The sequence below is a fragment of the Lagopus leucura genome, unplaced genomic scaffold (assembly GCF_019238085.1).
Source record: "Lagopus leucura isolate 7727_CA_CO unplaced genomic scaffold, USGS_WTPT01 Super-Scaffold_100052, whole genome shotgun sequence".
NCBI lineage: Eukaryota > Metazoa > Chordata > Aves > Galliformes > Phasianidae > Lagopus > Lagopus leucura.
The window spans coordinates 974,165-995,900 of NW_024962298.1; the positions used below are offsets into that span (position 1 = coordinate 974,165).

The 21,736-nt window shown below is 47.2% G+C and overlaps 1 protein-coding gene across 1 annotated transcript in view; it reads left to right on the top strand.

Annotated features, from left to right (window-relative positions):
- The first annotated feature begins 3,663 nt into the window (after window positions 1–3,663).
- Window positions 3,664–21,736, top strand: part of NEO1 (neogenin 1) — a 176,430-nt gene continuing 158,357 nt past the window's right edge. Inside the window, exon 1 of the mRNA XM_042885655.1 lies at window positions 3,664–3,778. Within this exon, the coding sequence (XP_042741589.1) occupies window positions 3,664–3,778 (115 nt within the window). The remainder of the gene's footprint in view (window positions 3,779–21,736) is intronic.

The window sequence follows — 21,736 nt, forward strand, 5'->3', positions numbered from 1 at the left end:
GATTGTGGTGACTGAGGAATGTTTGCCTCCATTTGTGACCCCCTCCAGTGAGGAGCTGGTATTATCTGGCTGTTGACATCAGGAACGACGTTAATATGTGCTAGAGTTAGAGGCCTTCTGGCAAACAGCCTACTAACCTAGAATTTGCTCCTTGGAGCAGCTTGCAAAACCACATCTGTGAACAGTAAATATGAAAAACAGAAAAAAAAATATCTAGTCCCTGTTGAACAATGAAAGAGAGCCCATCATGCTAGACTCTGCAGTGATCAGTACGGCAAGCTATGCAGGCACAATCCAACTGTTTGCCAAAAGTCTGTGGTTGTAACTCGTACCCAAGGGATGCAAGTGGAGTATCTCACAGATGTAAGTCTTAAACTTAATGAGCCAGGTCCTTATTTATGCTGCAGTTCCTTCTTACCCCAAAATTACCTCTTCCAGCTGCTTGAGGATGTCCAGTAATGGGAAATTCTCTTAATCAGGATTACAATTCTGTGCTAACTCAAGTCCTGTGTAGCAATAGAGAGATTATGTCCAGAGAGGCGGACGTAATGTAGAGTGCAGCCGAACCACTGAATTTTAATTTTATTGCTCTTCTTGTTGGTAACAGCCAGCACAGTGCAACTCACAGCAGCTTGAGAGTGCTTCCAGATCTCACCGGGAGTCAGAAAGGTTCAGTGCTAGCCTCAGGGAGTCACAAAAGGTCAGAGAAACTGTCTTTGTTCTGTAACCTTATTTCTGCACCAAAAAACAGTAGCTTGGCTCTAAATGAGGAAAAACCTCAAGCAAAAGAAAGAAATTTAATCACTGAAATTAAGGTCTTCCTCCAGATCTCCCTCTGGAGAGTACTCTCTGTCTCTGTTGATCACACACGAGCGCAGTGTCAACATTTGAGTGACAGCATTAAATCTTGGTTATAAGGCTTAGATATCTCCAAGAGGAGAAATACATTTTCCACTCTACAGTTTAGAACTAGCTGAGGCAGGTGAGGTAAAAAAAAACTTTCTTCCACTGTTACCAAAGAAGGGAGTTGTTTATGCGTAGATATTACACATCTGCAGCCTAGAGATGTTTTTTTCTCCTTAAATCCAAGAGTTTCAAAGTTAAGAAGTGCCAATGTTATGGTGGCCTATGCAACTGTGATTTGTTGCCTTTTGTGCATTTGCATTATGATGCACTATTTAATTGTAATTAGATCACACGCTGTTCTTTCGACAGGTTCCCAGCCTTGCTCATTGTGCAGAATAGACTGTGCTCACTAAGTAATAATTTTATTTTCTCCTTGCTGTTCACTATGTGGCCCATGCTTTATTTACTGCACGCTATTCAAATATTGTTCTGAAGACAGATTTATTCATTTCCTCCTGGGTTTCTGCGTGGTGCTCATCACTATGGTATCCAAGTGCTTCACAAATTCTAATTCATTTTCTCAACGCTGTTGCAAGAACTGGTATCACCCATGTTTTACAGATGAAGAATCTAGGCATACAGATGGAATAGTAAAAAATATCTTTTAATTTTAGCTATCCAATTAGAAATACTCATGGCCTGATTCTGTCAGAAAATACAACGTGGCAAAGCTGAATAAAACTTAGACAAAGTTGAATAAATTCTCATTTACCACCAGTTCTATCTGTTAGAGTTCTTCACTTCTGCAGATAAGACTTCAATAAGAATGCCAAACCAGGCCCTAGGCCTTGCAGGCTGCACAACTATTGCATAGCAAACCTCTGTCTGGGGCACCATCCCTGAGGCTGCAGCACTTTCCTGGAGCAGCACCCACCGGAGCCACAGCACGGTGCTTGCTTTTCCTGCAGTCCCCTGCAAAGTACATAAAATACCTACATCTAATTTTTATAGGAAATTAAGTTATTTGGGCTTTTACTTTTGTTCCTTCACCTTGATTCAGCATCAGAGCCAGGCCTATCTGTTTGCACTGGCAACATTTATTCTGGTATTTCATAACTTGGGAGTGTTTTGTAGCCTAACTAATGTTGCTTTAATGTAGTTTGCCATGTCTGTTTCTCTCTCGTATAGAGGCAACCTTAAAAACAAAACAAAACAACACCACAGCAATGTAATCCAGTGTTAAACTGGTATCTATGTAGGCCATCAGCAATGTGGAAATTTGCTCTAGAAGTGGAAAAAAATAGCTTGGCTCTCCTGCACACAGTCCAGCACTGTAAGAGGGTGATGAATGCTCCCACTGCATCTCAGACTCTTGCTGCCAGTAGATGTGACAGTTTTCCAGATGGTCTTCATTCCCATTTTTCTCCTACTCCTCTTCTGTTTCTGACTCTTCTCCCAGCAGGCTGGTTCCAGACTTGTGCACGTGCTTCATCCCTCCCTGCAGACAGAGCCCCTCTCCAGCCCAACTCCTTCCCATTGCCCTGGAGAACCTGTCTTTCTCCAGGCCCTTTGTGCCTGCCAACTTCCCCGACCCACTTCTCGTCCCACGGCACGTCACGGCAGGAGCAGGGATCACGGCAGGAGATCCCCGCTCGCATTGCTGGAAGCAGGGAGAGGACCAGAAGGACGGGTTCCCTGCTCAGCCTGGGTGCACTCAGACTTGGCACGGAGCGGGGCAGCAGGGAACTGGAACGGCAGGTCTGGCTCTGCTCCCTGGGGCTGCGACTACTCTGCAAGCGTGAAACCGCTGCAGGATGGCACTGGTGAACCCCACAAGCAACAGCAGCGTGCTCAGTAGGTTTTTCTACAGAGCTGTGAGGAAACGTCTCTCACGAGGCGACCCTTGGGCTTTGTAGGCCCAAATAACCTTTTCCTCTGGCTTGACAGAAAGGATGATGGCAGTTCTGAAGCATAACCCAAGGTATGAACTTTGGGTGCTCTCAGCACAACAACTGTCTGGCGCTAATAATGGTGACTGAAGATGGGATTTCGCGATGGGAACCGCTAACCATCACGGCGACGCTTCCAGCCCCACCCGTTCTTCAGTCTGAGCCACAACCAAACCTCCCCAGGAGGAGGCAACCCGCGGCTGGAACGCTCCAGGATGCTGCCAGCGGAGGACAAACCCACATCCTGACAGAAAGCTGGACAAAAAGATGTGGGTTTTTAGTGCGGGACGGCCGCTTTATGGAGAGATGCACCCCGCGAGCAGCGTTCCACTATCACAGCAGCCCAGTAGCGCTGCCTATCGCAGGGCTGCCCTCTAAGAAAGAGAGCGCGACCGTGCCGATTTAAGGTGGGGATCGGGGCGGGATTGAGGGCGGGGCGGCACGGCGTCCCGCGCAGGCGCTGTGGTGGGCGGGCGGGCGCGCGCACACCTGGTGCTGAGGGGGGGCTGCGGGGCCGGGGGGCGGTGACGCCTCAGCGGGGGCGCATGCGCGGACGGGAGGGGGAGGGGGGGGGGGGGGGGGGGGCGGGGGGCGGCAAACCCCCAACGGGGGGTGATGCTTCGGGGGGGGGGGGGCGGGCCGGCCCCTCGGCTCCGTGTGAGGGAGCCGCGGAGCGCGGCGCCGGGATTGGGACCGCGGACCGGCCCGCGATGGAGTGAGCCTACTGCAGCCTGTCTGCCTGCCGCCCGCTCGGAGAGGCGCGGGGCCTGAGAGCGGGGAGCGAGGCGCGGGCCGGCGGCAGGAGGAGCCCCCCGGGGAGGAGGGGCCGGCGCTGGGAGCGCGGCTGCGGGGCGCGGGGCGCGGAGCGATGGCGGCGGGGCGAGCGCGGCGGCTGCTCGGCTCCCTCTGGCTGGCGCTGCTCCTTGGGCAGCCGCAGCCCTCGGCCGCCGCCGCGCGGAGCGGCCCCCGGAACCCCCTGACAGGTACGGGGAGCGGCGGAGGGAGCGGGGGGCGGCGGTGGGGGGCGGCGGGGGCAGAGCGCCCCGCCCCGGGCTGCTTTTATTTCCCATTCTGTGATTTGGAATCTGTTTTTTTCGTGCGTGTTTGTGGTTATTATTTTTTTTTAAACTATTATTTTTTTTTCCCTCCGTTCTCCCGCCGCACTTGTCCGAGCCGGACGGGGCCGGTGGAGGCCACTGCGCAGCTCCGCGGGGCGCACCTGGGACCGGGCGGGGGTCGGGGCCACCTGCGGCGGGGGGCGCTGGACGCTGAGAGGGGCGCTGAGCGCTGATCGGGGCCGGCCGCACTGCGCGCCCCTCTGCGCCGTGCCGCGGCTCTCCGGGCTTTGGCGGCCGTCATCCCGTCTGGATGGAGCGTAGCGGGCGGCCCTCCGATGGGCCTTGGTGAAGGGAGTTGGGTCGGAGCCGCGCCGTAGTTTTGCGGCAGCGTTATAATCAAATGACGGCTTGGAAAAAACTTTGGCGTTCTTTGTCGGCGGAGCTTGAAAAGGATCTCGCGTGTGGAGTTCTGGATTTTATTTCGAAGCGGCCCCCCGTTGGGTCCTGGCGTTTCCGGGGGGAGCCGGGAGCCGGCAGGTAGCGGTGCCGCTGTCCTGTTGGCATCGCGCTGGGCAGAGCCGGTCCTCCTGATGTCATCCTGTGGCGGGGAACGCGTTGCCTTAACCTGTGCCGTTGCACGAGCTCTGTGGATTCCACCTCTGAAGATTGCTGTTTTGTTTTCTTTTCCCTTTTGAGAAATCAAGGATTAGATACAAACATCTTTGTATCTCTGTAATAGTTACCTTTTTCATGTGCAGTTCTGTTTGGGTGTTTGCTGCTCTGCTGGCAGCTCGCTGTAGCAATGTAGTCATGTTGGGTGCTCTCAGCTGCATGAAATAGCATCCTTTATGGTTTGAAGCCATCAAAAGGGCAGGTGAAGACAGCCATTAACACCAAAGGGATGAGTTAAGCCAGCAGTGCACAGAAATACGCAAAATATTCATTGAGGCTACGTGTGTCGGAGCGAGAGTTTGGAAGCAGCAGTGTGACGGCACTGGAAGTTCAGTGCACCTCATTGCCTCCTCTCTTCATCTTGTGGAGCGTGTTCCTGCACTGCAGCCATGTGCTGCCCCATCCCACCCACACAAGGACAGGAGTCAGGGTTTCCTCTGGGGGGAAAGTCCATTGCTCCCTGAGAGGGGAGTCCGTGAAGGACAGCCTTGGTTCTTTGTCTCCATGAGGAGGTGAGATGCTTCTTGCACAGCAGAACTTCATCATGCTTGCTCCCATCTGATCTGTAGTAGGTTTTTTTCTTAAATAAGAGATGTTCCGCATACATTCATATTTGGCAAGCGGGAGAAGCGCATTCAAATCCCTCCGTGCTGGTGGTAGAGGGAATCAGATACAAATGTTCCACATTGTGCACAGAGGTCCGCTCTGTTGTCATTTAGACACTGGGGTGGCAGTGCTGCGCTCCTGTTGATGTGTTCTAGGCGTGGGGATGACGGTGCTGTGCTCCTGTTGATGTATTCTAGGCATGGTGGTCTTCTTCTCCCTGTTGCTGTGTTCTGGGTGCAGGGGTGCTGCTCCCACACTTCCCATTGTTGTGTTCTAGGCATGACAGTGCTGTGCCCTTGTTTTTGTGTGGTAGATGTGGGGTGGCAGTGCTGCACACCCCATCAGTGTGTTCTGGGTGTGGGGGTGGTGGTCCCGTTGTTGGTTGTGGCCCATCAGTGCACACGGCGAGACAGAGGACCACGTGGTTTGGCCTTGATGAAAGGTAGATGTGTGCCTCTGCATCACAAGACTGAAGTGTTTTGTGTCCAGAAGGAATAGTGTTCTGTTTCTGAGCCTTCTGGGGTTGATAAAAAGATACAAAAGAGCAGAAGTTGGAGGTCTGGAAGGCCACGTTCTTCATAGCAGTGAATGTTTCAGTGACATTTGATTCCATCTATAAATAGGCAGTAATTGCTCTCTGAAGAAGAAAGGAGTGTAGCAGAATTATTTTAGGAAGAAAAATGTGTAACTTAAAGCATTTTTTTCGAGTATCTGGAAACATGAGCCTGTGTCACAATCGATCTGGTTGCTTTGTGTGTGAGGTGAAGTGAGCTGCTTGTTTCAGAGGTAGGACAGCATTTCACTTAGCTGAGGGGATAAAGCCCAACCAGAGTAGAAGCAAGGAGTGAGCATCGGCTCCTGCCTCGTGTTACTTTGAAACATACTTGAGATAAACGTGGAAACTTTGATCTGAACAGGATTACATTCAGAATAAAACTGAAATTGGTGTCGATTTTAATTATTAATAGAAAAGCTGTGATAAACCGGGTACAGCATTAAGATCGCAGGTGAGATTGTTCAGAAGCAGGAAATTTGTTCCGTCTCTCGCTGGGGTTGGTGAAGTCCTTGGCACCGGAGCATGCCTTGTTGTTAGGGATAAACTGGTGGTTTGGGAAGTGCCCAGCTGGAAGCAGTGGGAACCAGAGGTGTGCTGGACTCCTGGAGCATAACAGGTGCTCAGCAACATGTTGGCTGCAGCTCCTTGTGCCACGTGTGCTGCTGTGAGGGCTGCCTGTGGAGTGTGGGAGCTGAATGACACAGAAGCAGAGGTTTGCTGGGTGCCTGAGGAATGTAAAGTTGGGATTTCTTTTTGTTCTTCATGCATTTGATGATTTCTAAACGAGCTAAAAACTGAGCACAGATAGGCAGGTTTCAGTTACGTCCCTGCAGCACACATCTCCAGCTGATGTCCACATCATGTGTACACCAGGCTGGTGTGTGCTGGCTGTTGCGTGCCATCTGATATGAGCAGTTTGGTTGCTAGTACTGCCGAGATACGAGTGCCTCAACACTGCTGATTACATGTGTGTATAAATAGGCAAATGAGAAAGGGCTGCTGACCCTGCAGCCTGTGCCTTGTGAGTGAGAACTGCTGTGTGACTCCAGCCGCCTTGCTGAGGGCTTTGTAGTGTGTTGATGCCTGGTCTGCAGCTGTGAGTGCCCGGGCTGGAGATGCCTTTTGCAGTGTGCGTTGTGTTTGTCGTGATGAAAAGCCCTGGAAGCATGTAACTTGTGCAGCATCAGCCGGAGGAACTGTGGAAGAGTAAAAGCACGTTTTTGCACCATCTGTAGCTCCTGCATAAAATACAGCCAGTGTGTTTGAGCTCACTTTGCATCAGCAAGGAGGAGGTACACCTGAGGTTCCTGCTGATGGCTGGCAGTGCTCTTTCCCTGTGCAGGATCTGCCACAGCTTCCAGGTGCCAGTGAGTGGGAGGGAGGCACTCTGCTTCCATTCACCCCGTGAGGCTGTTGTTACTGGTGTCGGGCTTGCAGGATTAGAATTCAGCCAGCTGCAGGGCCAAGATTGCAGCTTCTTGTGTGTTGAACTTAAATGCTGGTTACAGAGTGGATTTATTTGCTTTCCTATGAATATTAAGAAGTGGGAGTTCAACCCCCTGAAAAAGAACAAATCCTCTCGCTGTGTTTGGGGATGCTGGGGGAGATGCCTCACTCAGGTTGTGTTGCTGATGCAGGTCTCTGCTCCTTGAGTGGTTGCATTGATGCTCTGAGGATATTGATCTTTTAAAAAATAATAATTAAATAATTTTTTTTTTTTTAAAGAGTTCTTAATAGAAAAAACACCTCGGCACTGTGGAAACAACAGTAATATTTTACTGATTGGGTGCTATTGATTTAGTTCTTCAGTTAAATTGCAAAGATGAAAGTGGTAGTCCTGATTAATTCCGTATAAATAAGTGAGCCCAATTTGTAAGTGTATTGTTGCAGGCTGCTGTTGGAAATCTGAAACCCCAGCTTTATATGCTGTATTTAATTCTGAGTGCTTTTCACCATTTAGTATTCATGCTAAAGACAGCATCTTAATTTTACGAGACAACAGCCCATCAATCTGTGGTAAGCCTTTTTTGTCATTGGTAAACCTGCCCTGACCGGGGGGAGGGAAGGAGGGCCCTCCAGCTCAGGGGCACCGTGGGCCCTGCAGGCCAGGGTCACATCTCTGGGCTCTTCCCCATCACCGTTCCTTTGGGTCAGGCCTGATACAAATCTCATTTGCTTTTAATACTGATAGAGAAAGCTCCTGTCGTAAAAAGGAGTTCCATTATCATGGGAACAGCCTGCGTTTGCTCTCTGGTTTCTCTAAGTGCTGTGTGGGATGGGAACTCGTGTCAGGAGGAGGTGGCTGGATGTTTCTTGGGTTTTATGCCACTCATTCCCATGTCCACACAGCCTCCCCATCTAAACACACCTGTTCTTACAGCATCCTCCACTTCTCACTGCCAGGCTTTGAGCTTTCCTGGTTCGACTTCAGTTTCTTGCTAGGAAGCGAGCAAGACTGAGTGCAGTGTTTTGAGGCAACAGCATGGTGTTATTTATGATGTGACCATATTTATTCCTCCTGTTCCTTGGGCGTTCTGGTATTCTAAGTAAGATTTTCTCTCCAGTTGTGAAGTTGATCTAGAGATGGTGAATTTCATGGTAGAGAGAGCTTTTCCCTTCAGAATGCACCACTCTGCATGCACTGGCGGTGAGTTTTCTTTGCCACGAAGGAGTTTGTGCAGCTGACTGACAGCAGATACCACTGAAGAAATCCACTTGCTCTGCTTTGGCTGGGATTCTTCATTGGCAGGTTCTGACCTGTGGACTGGAGCGCACTGGGGTACATGTTAGCTCAGATGAGGGACTTCTTTCTAATCACCTCGAGTCTGAATGATTCAGGCATAGCAACTTTATAATCTCAACTAATAAACATCCTCTTGTCATATAGCTTTGACCAGAGGTCTTCTAAATGCGGAAGAGCCGCTCTGTGACTCAGTTACCCACTGCTTCACCTGCTTGAAGAAGTTGTGGTTTTATTTTGTGGTGATGGATGAGTGATACTAAGGAATGCCTTAGCTGTGCTTTCTTGGATTTCTTTTGCTCTTTGGTCTGATGGGGGAGCGATGCATGGATTTCTGTACTTCTGCCTCCTACTCCCTTAAATTTTCACCTCATCTCTCCTAGCCTTCTGTCTGTACACTTCATATCCTTTTGGGTTCCAGAAGGCTAGGGTTTCCATTCACTGGATATCTCTCTGTTGAGCTTTCTCAGCCGCATACTCCTGTATTTCTATCTTTTGTTTAGAAATACAAATGTGTTCTCAGTTTTGATTCAGGCTTTCTGGCTCTACAGATACGTGGGAGCTCAGTATTTCACCTTTGTTTTTACTTCTTGTCTTCTGTGCATGTCTTGAAGCTGTCACGTTCGCTGACAGTTGGTCGAAGTGCATGTCAGCAGCCAGCTTGGTTGTCTTCCATTATTGCTACACTTAGATAAATTTATCCTGTTTGATGCGCTTTTAACATTTTTTGACATGTGTCTAATGTTGATGTTGACCTGGAGGTGAAGAATGGGACGCTGCTAGAATGAGTGCTGTGTGCAATAGTACGTACCAGTGTAGTTTTAAGTGGGGTTTTGTGCCAATTAAAATATTTAACGTAGACTTTGTGTTGTTTTGAAGAGATAATCTCCTTTGCTACACCTTTGGTGCATCTCATGTTCTGCCTACAGTTGACGACCAGGAAACAGTGAGTGCATTGCTATGGAACTTATTTAGGATTTTCTTTGCTAAGATATCCCACGTTTGTCTTGACTTTTATTTGACTCCATGAGTACGTGCTCTATTGTTATCTTGATTTCAGAGCACTTCCACTGCAGCGTCTTGGGTGTAGGAGCTGCATCTCATTGTTTTGGCCCTACTGATTTTTCTTTAATCTGCCTTTTGACAGAGGCACCTCCCTGTTACTGACACCACTGCCGCCTGCTTCAGGGCTGCTGGCAGCTTCCAGCTCCTTCTCAGCTCATAGCTCTCGTTAAATGTTCCAGCAGCATGATTCCCCCCGGATTGGGGTGCACTCAGGCCCTGCCGTGTGAACTTCGTCTTACTCAGTTTTCTTCTGTAGTTAATGAACCTGAACGTCTCCTCTTAAAGCTGCTCTGGGGTTTAGGCATTGAAACCTTATAATGTAACTGTAGCGAGAGAGAGAGCCACAAATAGAGGCATTGGGACACGGGTTCTAAAAGTAGCACAGGCTGCCGAAAGTCATTTAAGTCATTAGACCTGTCATGAGTTTTAAAATCTCTCGGGTGTGTATTGAGAAGCGTAATCTGCTTCGTATATGCTAAGGGGTTGCAGTCAGGTGGATTAAAAATAAAATAATTGTTGGGAACTGATGGCTGTTGCAGTGTTGTACGTAGCAGATGTGGAAAGAAGCATGGGTTTTAATGAGAAAATGAAGTATTTCCAAAAGCAATTTATAAAGCCAAATGTTCCTGTTTGAAAACAGACGAAGAAGGAAGTATAAGAGAACTGTTGATAAAGCAGAGCTGCATCCAGGGACGCTGTTAGTGATGAGGTGGGACACCTGTGCAGGTGGCTGCGTGCTCCTGTGCTGCTGGAGCTGGCAGTTTTGGGCTTGGACTGTCAGGACTCACAGTGCAGAAAGCTCAAGGGCTTTGTTATCAGTTTGTGAACCCTTTATTAGAGATCTGCCAGGGCAGATGAAAAGCACAGCACATGGGAAGTCATTGCCAAATGTTAATCCTATTTTCATGTGTTTAGGTTCAGCCTTTCTTGCTGCCTTTCTGCCCTTCTGTTTGCTTTCACGAGCCTTTGTGGAGGACGTAGGGAATGGGATTGGTTCCACTGCTGCACCACATGGCTGCTGAACGCTGGTGTCAGAAGGAGGGGACACAGGGTGCCTGGGCTCAGCTGGGCTTAGAGGTTGGCTGTGGAGAGCACTGGGAACAAAACCTGACGTGTCTTCTGTTGCACGCTGCTCTGGAGAGCTCTGTGCTGTATCGCATCCACTGCTGATCTATAGACTGTGATTTTGTTGGAAAATGTAGTTTAGTTTTAATTGAATTTTCTAACAAAATGTTTCTTAAAAGTTCACCCCTAAATTGATCATGAATTTTCAATTTACCTTTAGTTTTCATGTTTTTTTTTTTGTTTTTTTCCACCCTCCTGTTGAAATCCCATTTGCTTAGCTCCCAGGGGAGAATAAACCTCTAAGTCTCATCTTACAACATGTTACCTTCAGGAAAAGAAACGTAAAAGTACAGGAGGGTGCTTCCATTTCCAGGGAGGCATGGAGGCCTGGCAGATCTTGGACCCACTGATGATTACCTCACGTTGTGTCCTGTTCCAGGTGTCAGTCTGACTCTGCCATGTGCCTGTGCTGTGGTTCTGTGAGGTCAGGGCTGTCCAAATCATCCCCATACCAACAGTTAGTTACATCCTTCCTGGAGAAACCTGTATTGAGCTCTGCTGTGTAGGAAGAGCGCTCAGCGTGTGATGACAGGGTGCGTGGAAGGCAAGCTTGGCAGCTGCACCGACTCCTGATGTGTGGAGACTTCCGGCCAATTTAGTGGCTAACGGTGGCATCGCTCCCTCAGCTCATCGCTTCGATCTCAGGGAAGAATTGATGTTGAGGTGAACGAATGGTGATGGACGCACACTGCGGGGAGGCGGCGTGGAGCTGAGGTGCTGTGGCTGTGCTGGGGAAGGCGTGGGCTGCCGTGGAGCTGCCTTGGTGTGCTTTCTAGTGCACATTAAGGGAGCTTTTTCTCCATTAATCCAGTTATATATGTGCTGATAAGTGTGATGCTGTGCTGTATGTATTGCTTTTGATACGCCTTAATCCTTCTTGCTGGTGGTCTTGATAGTAACACAGATAAAGATTGTTCTTACGCTGCCATGCCACGCTCCGCTAACCGAAGCAACTTTGCAGTGCATCTTGACTCTGGTAGCAGGACAGTTATAGGGGTTCTGTCTGAAATCCCAGGAGAATATTTTTGCTGGTCCATTTGCAAGGGTGAGTTTGCTTAAAAACAGCATGTCCCATTTTCTTCATTAGCTTTAGGAGTCATTACAGTGTGTACTGCAAATTTGGGGTGTGACAGCCCTGTTTCGTAGTTTTCCCAGGTCGCTTCCTTTTCTAGAATCTGAAATGGCTTGTCTTCTGTTTGAAGTGTAAAACAGCTTATTTACCCAAATCTTCCCATGCAGTTGTTTGTACCCACTGCAGGTCTTTGGAGCCTTAATTTTCGGCTCTGTAGTTTTTCTTTTGTTGTTATGGATTTTTACCTCATTATCCCCTTCATTTGAAGTTAAGATCATTTTTGAAAATGTCTGGATGCTAAGAAAAGAGGTGGAAACAGCCTACGTATCTGCAGTGCTCTGGTAATCCCTTCCACTACTGTGGTTTTCGTGCAACCTGAAGATGCAGATTCGGGAAGTCACAAAGCATAGCGACAAGAGGGATGGGGCTGGGCTGGAACTACTGCTCAGTATCAGCTGTGCTGTTGTGTGTGAGTGAGTGGTGCTGGCAGGGCAAACAAGTTCTAGCCCTCAGGTGCTGGGAGTCCAGTCTGACATAAGAGAAGGTAAGAAGGCAGAATCTTGAAGGCAGCGCCACAGCATGTGGATAGAGGTTTTCATATTTGAAGTTTGAGGCTTTTGGAGGGTCGGTGGATGGCAGCAGGATCTGTTGCATCCTGGCTTCTGAGTGGTGCCAGGCAAAGGCTTGTTCTGGTACAGCACAGTCGTGGGAATGGTGCTATCAGCTGAAACGTGCAGTGCTATTTTTTCCAGTTTTCTTTATTTACTATTTCTGCCAAGCTTTTCTCTTTGCTGAGGAAATCAATGGTCTGAAAGAAGGAAGAAAGCTCTCACAGTAGTTGTTCCTGCCTGGCCATGCTAGATCCAGGCTGTCTCCGTTTTCTCTGTCCAGTTGTTGCTCTCTGGTCCTTGCTGCAGCACCGCAGGTTGTGGCTTCATAGCAGCGTGAGGCTGTGCTGTGCAGCTCATCTTCTGCACTCCTGCTTGTCAGGTACCACCTCTCCTCCTTCAGCATTTTCAGCCATGTCCTTTGATAATTTATTAAAATTAAAAGGATCTGCAAGAAATAGATTTTTGCCTTATTTTTACCTTTCGTGATCTTTTTTTCTTTCTTTCCAATTTTAACCATATTCGGGTCAGCCCTGTCTGTGCAGCCATGTGAAGGGTTGTTGGCTGATTGTTCCCATTATAATTATATATATTAATGTATGGAGCCTATTGGTTGTTCAAATTTCATGTAGTTCCAGTTATTTTTCCACTCCATTTCCATGCTGACGGGCTGTTGGTTATGGTAGGTGAGTGCACAGAGAGGAGGAGAGAGCATGATGGGGCTGGTGGTGATATTTCTTTGAGAAACAAGGAATAATTTTCATCTGTTCTGCCTCACAGCTATTGGTGAGACTGAGTGCCTCGTTTGGATATTGCCAAATGCAGAGCGAGGTTCACTAGCCCAGCTGTGATTGTGGTGGAGAGCTGAGCCTCAAAGCACACTGCATTCAAGTGAACCACCAGTGGCACCAGCATCTGTGTCTCACTGTTTTAAAAAAGGAAAGTAAAATGTAGCTTGAGTTGAGAGCTTCCGACAGCAACTGCAAGATTGAAAAACTGTCTTCTTCAGAAATGTGTGACTCCTGCCGCTGAACAAAATCAACAAATGGTTTGAAGTGAGAACAGTGGAAAGGCTTCTACCTTTTCTGATAACTCTTGAGATTTATGCAATCAGGGCAGTTTGAATCCGGAGCACCCATACTTGTTCCTTAATTGTTTCTATACTTGTCAGGGCCATAATGCAGCCTTTGGTGGTGTCCCTGTAGGAGCAGTTAATCAAGCTGGAATAAAACTTAGGATATTCATGCTTGGCTTTAGGTCTCTCCATTTGCACGTGGGGGTGGAATTCCTTGAAGGCAGCCACAGTGTGCTGTGCAGGTCCTTACTGCCTGCTGTCCCTGCGGCCGCAGTGCAGGCGTGAGCTGAATCCCTTCAGGAGGTGAGTTGGGCAAAAATCAACTGTGTTGTTTTTGTTGTTACTGATCTGTGGTTTGGTATATCAGCAGGTGTGACTCAAAACCAGATTACGATGCTTTTGGTGCTTGGTGGAAATAAAGGTGTCACTGAGAAGCTGCAGAAGCTTCTAAGTGTGGTCTCTGGGTTTTCCGCAGTGTGGTTGATACAGCAAAAGGACATCATTGAGAGGGACCCTGATAAACTTGGAAGGTGGGCCTTTGTGAACCTAATAGGTTCAACAGAGCAAAGTGCAAGGTTTTGCACGTGTGTCGGGGCGTTCCTAGATATGTGTACAGAAGAACTCCTTGAGAGTAGCCCTGCCAAGAAGGACTTAGGGGCTCTGGCTGATGAAAAATTTAATGTGAGCCAGCAGTGTGTGCTAGGAACTTAAAGGCCAGTGGTATCCTGGGTTCCATCAGAAGAGTGAGTGACAGCCAGCAGGGTGAAGGAGGAGATTGTCCCCATCTGCTCTGTCCTCGTGAGGCCCCATCTGGAGTACTGCATCCAGGCCTGGGGCCCCCAGCATGGCAAGGAGGTAGAACTGTCAGGGAGGGTCCAGAGGAGGGCCATGAAGATAATCTGAGGGCCTGAGGGTTTCTCTCATGAAAATAGGCTGAAGAGACTGGCCTTGTTCAGTCTGGAAAAGAGAAGGCTGGGGGCAGACCTTGTTGTGGCCTTCCAGTATTTCAAGGGAGTTTATAAACAGGAGGGAAATCAACTTTTATATGGGTAGACAATGATAGGACAAGGGGGCATGGTTTTAAACTAAAGGAAGGGAGATTTAGGTTAGATGTCGGGGGGAGCTCTTTCCTGAGAGAGTGGTGAGGTGCTGGCACAAGCTGCCTGCAGGGTCTGCGGACGCCCCGTTCCTGGAGGTGCTGAAGGCCAGGTTGGCTGTAGCCCTGGGCAGTGTGATGCAGCACTTGCTCTAGCAGCTGGCAGCCCCACCTGTGGCACAGGGTTTGGAACCAGATGATCCCTGAGGTCCCTTCCAACCCAGGCCATTCTGTGACGATCCTTTGCTTACCAGCCTTGTGATGCAGACCAACTGCACCTAGACAGCTTTGCTTTTTCAAGTCATCCTACCAGAAGGTACCGTTTAATTTAAACTTAACCTTCTATTGCACAGCTGTGCTTTGACAAACCCTTTAACTTACCAAAAAGTGCCATTTAAACTGGGGTTACGCTGCTGGGGTGCCGTGCGTGGCTGCGCTCGGATGTGTGAGCTCTTGCTTTAATAAACTGTTGGGGGGAGCTGGCGGCTGGCTTTTCAGACTGGCTCCTCCCATCCCCTCCCCTTTGTGTAAACTCGATAGTGCCTTTCCCAGCATTTCTCTCCGAGGTGACTGCTATCCTGGATTTCACAACCTTGTGATAAAAGCAGGAGTGTAGCTCTGTGATAAGTGCTTAATTGCTGTGGCTTTGCCATCCTTATGCCTTATTATTTTGGGCATGAAGCTTGGTCTGGGCCTGATTTACTTCTCCTTTACATGTGTTTTTGCATTTGCACAATTTTTTTTTTTTTTTTTTCAGAAGAGGATCAATAAAATCGTTTATAGTGAAAATCTGTTCAAAATGCAACATCTGGCAACATTCTTTACCTTACTGTGCTTGAGTAAGAAGGAAATCTGGTGAACAGAAATATCACAAAGTCTAAACAGCCCTGGTTAAGGGGACAGGCATCTTAAATTAAGCTTGCAAGTTTGCAGGAGATTCTGATACATGGAGATTTTTTTGAGTGTATTCTTCCAATAGAGCATAAAGTCTTTCTGTGATTTCAGAGTAGGAAATATGGATATGATATTACGTTGCTGGAATGTGGATGGAGGCAGAATTTAAGTAAAAAGTAGGAAACTGAATGTTAGCATTGTATTTAACAACTCTGTTAAATACAAATTCTCTGTCTAAATCTGCTGATGTCCTTTTCACGGCTGGAAGGACAACAAACCCCTCAGCATCCCTGTCTGCTGCGCTGCATCTGCGAGAAGCTTCATGAGAGGGACAATAGATGGAACTAAGGAGGAAATGCAGAGTGCAAGAAAAATGGATGGGATTGCATGCGGTCTGGGTGTGGAGTGTAAGGGGAGGCAGGGAGGAGGTGAGCTGAGCTCTAACGGCTGCAGGCACTTGTGCTGCCTTGCATAATGCAGCAGATGATGGCAGTGAAGGAGCCTGACGGATCTTTTTGTGTCTTCCTCTCTTCTGTGCAAATCCACCTTGGAGTGAGAATGAGCAACGTGTCCCGCTGAGCTCCAGTTTTATGTGGATGAGTAACGTGTTTGTGCACGTGTCCCTTTACGCCTTCGCTGGATTTGCAAACTCCTGCAGTTATCAGAGTTTTTAAAAATCGGAAGATTGTGCATCTTTCAGTGCTAATGGAATGCATAGATGTGTGTGTGCTGTGTGGGAGTAGGATTTAACTTGCCAAGTTACAGAAATATAACTGTTTTTTCTAGGGAGGTGGTTGCATTTAATTTGTGACCTGCTCTGAAGCTGGGAGGCGAGGGGAGATACAGAGGGGTGGGGTGGGCAGGGGGGAACATTCTCTTCCTACCCCAGAACTGAGCAGGAGAGCATTTTCCTGCTTGTAGCTGTCAGGAGTGCTTTTCCAGTGAACGTTGGAAGGATTTTTCCAGTCTGTAATTGTGGCAATCTGAGCATGGCCTGGAGGCATGAGGGAAGAATTTTTGTTCAGATACAATTCCTTGGATAAAGAAAGGAAGGTAACAAGCAAGCCTGAATACCGCAGTGAGGATCTCCTTCCTCAGGAATTTCCATCTGTGTAGTGCTCAGAGCCTTTCTCAGATGCTCCTCTTGTTCCTCTGCAGAAAAAATGTTTTCTTTTCTTTAGGCTTTTCTTAAATGCTTTAACCCTAGGCCACTCTGATATGGAGCTGAATAGAGGAATGGAGTTGAAACTGAGGTTTCAGACGGTAAGGGAAGTCTTGCTTCCATTTTAGCTTGGTCTCTACTTTTTTAGCACATATTAATGCAAGAGCAGAAGCCCACCATGCCCTGTGAACACTCAAAGTTGGAAGAAAGTGCGGCCTTTTAGCGATGAGAGAATATCCCCAAATTTAAAGTCTTAATTTGTCTGAAGCTCAAAAAAAATGCCATTAACGGTCATCACTTAGAGCGACTACCAGCATTGTGAGCCCCAGAAGACAGCCGTGTTCTTCCCAAGGCTTTGGATGTTATTGAGCTGGCCTTTCTTTCAGAGGCTCGCTCTAATCCTGTTGCTGATAGTTTCATTGCTTGACAGAGCAGAGGAATGTCGGAGGCCGCGGTGGGGGCTGGAGTGAGCTGTGAGCAGGAGCCAGGCGGGACGGAGGGCTGCAGCGCTCCCTGCATCTGCTGGGAGCTGCTGGGGCGAGCAGGTTTTTCTTCCCAGGACAAGAAGTAATTCCCACGCGGCGTGGCATGCTTGGCTTGTGGTGCTGGGCGAGCTGCAGGCTGAATTTATGCGCTTTGGTTTGCTTGGGAAATTAATTTCCTTTCCATAAATGCTGAGGACCTGGGTTACAACTAATTGCTTTACGCCTTGCTGTGCCGTGCTGCCCTGATACCAGTTTTTGGCTAGCAGTTGCTTTAAAATCATGTAAACTTTTAGCAGTGACAAACTCTAGGAAGGCGTAAGAAATGGAGCTGTTATTTCTATTGTGGGTCTCAAAGGCAAAGCTTTCTGCAGTCTGTTGTGGCAGTGTGTCTAGGTGCTCCATTGATTTCAATTCGCATTTGCTCTGCAAATATCTTCACGGTGAAGAGCTTCTTTGTAGATTTATACAGAGGTGGAAATAAATCCTGACTTCTATTTCTTGGCGAGAAAAATACACATGCTATGAAAATGAAATGAATTTCATTACCCAAAGACAATTGCAGAAAAGCCTCTAGAAAGTAAATGTGTTCAGATGGTATTTCTGTCAACGCAGTTGATTTCACACACGACTTAGACGTGAAAATTTACTTTTCTGATGCCTGGGGTTGAACCATTAAAACGTTGTGGAACACTGGGGAAGTCCTGGGGTGTGGGCAAATGACGTGGGTTGCAGCTCTGCTCTCCTGAAGTGCAGCACTGCTGTGGCCCTTTGACGTGCCCTGGGCTTGAGAGGTGGGATGAATCTCGCCGTTAGATGTTAACAGTGCCAATATTAAATCAGTATCTTCTGTGAAAACTAAGTCGCTAATCAATATACAGATTCCATTTTTTTTTAGTGACCTCAATTGATTTTGATACTTCTGGTCTATACTTAGCTTTTCTAGGTTCTTCAAATGGTATTTTAGCATACAGGTAGAGAAATATCTCCTGTGTGGGAGATACTTTTTTGTCTTGTGGCATGGTAGGGTTCTGACCGAAGGGTTGAACCGACTAAACACATATAGCTGTTGCAGGGAGTTCTAAACAGTATGGGTTTTAATACATCAAAACAGATCGGTCTGAGAGTACCCCACAGCTAGCTGCCTTATGTCGTGAAAGCTCCAAAGCAAGCAGTGCAATTATGCTCACTTCACTGATCCGGAGGAATGCAGCCTGTGAATTTGACTTGACAGCTCTTATCAGACAAGTCATGAAAACGTAAGTACTTGTTTTGGTGGATTTACCTGACTTGTAGGATCCATTCAGAGAACTTCAGGGTACAACTTTTAATTTGCATCTGCCAGAGATAGGAGGGAGGTGTGTGTGCAGATGGATTTATGCTGCTGAATTTAGACAAAAAATAACACTTAGCACTGAGAGGATGCCCCTTTATCACCAAGGCGTTTCTTCTGAAGGAAGTGGGATGTACTGGAGTGGTGTGCATACTGGGGTTTTGGTACTGCTTTCCATCAGGGAACCAAACCCCTGACGATGGGGCTAAGGCATGCTTTGTTACATCACCAAATTGTAACTGACTTGCAGTTTTGCGTGCTTCTTGCTTTCTTTAGCAGCTTTTGCTACCTTTTATAGCATTTCTTGTCGTAGATCTTCCCATACTTTGGCTGCTTAGCAGAGCTCTGTAGGCACGAGCTGGTCAGCGGGGTGCTCAGCAACCCCCAGGGCTGCTTGCAGTGCAGCAGGCACTTGGCCTGCACGCTGCTTATCTGGAAGAAATCTCAAAATGAAAATAGAACTTCTAAGTCGATTCACGACAGTTTTTGCATGGAAATAAATCAGCTCGACTTGCTACTTTGATGGGTGGATTTCACTGTGATGTCTCACTTCATTGCTGTTCTGTGCAGATCGTGCCATTCTTATGCATATTGTCTGGTGGTCGCACAATAGTTCATTGGTATGACTAAACTTGGCAGTAGTTTGGAGAAGCCGCTTGGAGCTGCAAGCAGTTGTCACTTTCCTGAATGGCTTGAAATCACTGTGAGCTCGCAAACTGTCATTTCTTGTTCTTTAGAATATTAACTGTATCAGTTTGCAATGCACACGATTGGCGCCCACAGAATACCCAATATTTCAGCCTTTCAAGCTCCACTTTTGCTTTATGTGGAAATCAAAACACCAGATTCCCAAACCTGAATATTCCCACGTGAGCACAGGGTGTAAGGTGACCTCTTTGGCTCTGATCCCAGTGCAGGAATGTATCGCTTCTTTCAGTTAGACTTTGAAACAGGTATTGCTTTACAATTTAATTGGCTGCATACATCTCAAAAAGGATATAAACCAGTGGGTTTTTCCACTGTGGAGACAGAGAGGCTTGTTTCACAGAAGAGAAGGCATAAACAAGCTGGTACAAGGAATCCTGTGTGAACTGAGCTATACCATATACTTCAGGGTGGAAAAAAAATATTTTTTTGCTTTGTAGGTTTTGGCAGCGTCAAACAAAACAGTCAATGTTCTCCAGAAAAATGAAGGAGTTCTTCTATATCTTGCAAGCACATTTGAATGACCCCCACCACGGTGCGCTGCCATGGGTGTCTCTTGGTGCTGCAGGTCCTTGCTGGGTCTGTCACTGGCCTGCGCTCACAATCAGGGAGTCAGAACGGTTTGAGCATGAACCCTTTGTTATTTTTCTTTCATTTCTCTTGTTTTTAATAACTGCAGTGATCTAATTAGTGTCCGTGGCTGGATCCAAACCCTCTGCTGACCTATATTTGGAGCCCTTTCGTCTGCTCCTGTGCGGTTAAGACCTTCCTAGTATTGTTTAGCAGTGGGGAGCCAGGCAGGAGGACAAGGAGGGTGGATAAACCTCTTGGCTCTTTGCATTTTGTTTTGCTAGCTCTTTTTCCATTGCTTTCTTCAGGATTTGTGGCTTATCTTCATTTTAATCTTACTTCGCTGTTTTTGACCTCTCTTCTTTGTAATCTATGGCTTTTAATGTCTAAAAGGCCCTAAATATTTGATCAAAATAAGGCCTAATTCCCATTCAGAAGAGAATACGTCACTTGGAAAGTGGAGAAGAGAGAAACCAGATGCAGTCAAAATGCAGTTTTGAGGGGAAAAACAGGCGCATACCCCATGAATTACTGAAACGTGGCACTAATGTTCCCCCTGCTCCTCCTCAGCTGCTGTCTGTCTCCTCACACAACCCAGGTAGTTCCCATTTATTTATTTATCGTAGAGATCTTTGAGCACAGAACTTCTGTGTGTACATTCTCTGGTTTTCTCCAGTTCTGTTTTCAAGTAGGCTTGGTGTGTTCTGTGAGCCAGCTGGGTCAGCCAAAACCTTCTGTATTTCAAGTTTTGCCTATTTAACATCAAGCTTTATATTAGAGCACAGCTAAATATTCTGGCAGCTCAAGCCTGATATTTAAAATAAATTAGTGAGTGGGAGTGGGGTGTCAGCAGCTAAGTGCTGGAAGCGGAGCTGGAAGCGATGAGGCGGCTGCTGGCAGATTGGATTTCTGCAAGCACAAGGAAAGCCTCAATGAAAATTCAGTAGGTACTTTGCACAACCTTAAAATATTAATAAGGAACAGAAGAATCGGGACAGCAGTGTCTTCTGTTCCAGTCTGTGCATTAAGAAGTATGTGTGAGAGGCAGAGATCATAGGACCCTGTGATCAAAGCTCTTCTGTTGTATGGAGTGCTTTGTTCAACAGATAGATCTAAAGTGTGCAGAAAGGGGTAAACTTGTTACAGTTTAACAAGACAAACAACTTTTCCTTGTTTATGTACAGCATTCAAGCTAATTCTCTGGAATAGCAACTTCACATAAATTTCACAGTATTATTAATCTCTTTCTGATGTAATAACATGTAATAACATTAAAACCCACCTGCATTACAGTTGCTTTTTTTTTTTTTTTTAAATTTAAGCAGTATGATTGCCTGGTGCTATTCACAAAATATCTTCCTTGCTCTAAAAATAAAGCTTTGGCACCACGATTGCAGGATCGCGTTAAAAATGATCTGCCCTGCTTTGAGGGGATGCTTAAGAAGAACAAAAAGCCAGGAAGGAGGTGGCACAACAAAACTCGGCTCTTTGGGTCTTCAGAGCTAATAGATCGTATTTATGCTTTCTCATGTTGTCTGATTAAGCCCTGCAAGGCCACCCCCAGACCAAATCCTCATTTGAAGGTCTCACAACCTGATTTTTCTTTAATATAAAGTACAGCATTTTAATGGCAAACAATAGTGGGTGGTTTTTGGTAAGTAGCTAGTGTATGTTACACACTGAGGTCAGTTGCAGATAAAATTGTATTATGTGAAAATGGAAGAAATGTGATGGAAGAGAGTCATTGCTTGTTCAGATATCTCTATGTATACACATACTGCTGTTCTGGAAAGAGTTGTGTTACCTCATAAGTAAGGGGAGATAGGAGTTTGGAGCAGAAAGCAGTATGAAGTTTAACATTATGTGGAGAAGTCCTACTCGCCTGCTATGTTTGTGGTGACCTGTTGTGTATTACTGCTGGGGACTGGAGCACCTCCCCTACGAGAACAGGCTGAGGGAGCTGGGCTTGTTCAGCCTGGAGAAAAGAAGGCTGTGGGGTGACCTCAGTGCAGCCTTCAGTACCTAAAGGGAGCCTACAAACAGGAGGGGAATCAACTCTTTGGAAGGGAGATGACAGCAGGACAAGGGGAAATGGTCTGAAGTTGAGGGAGGGGAGGTTGAG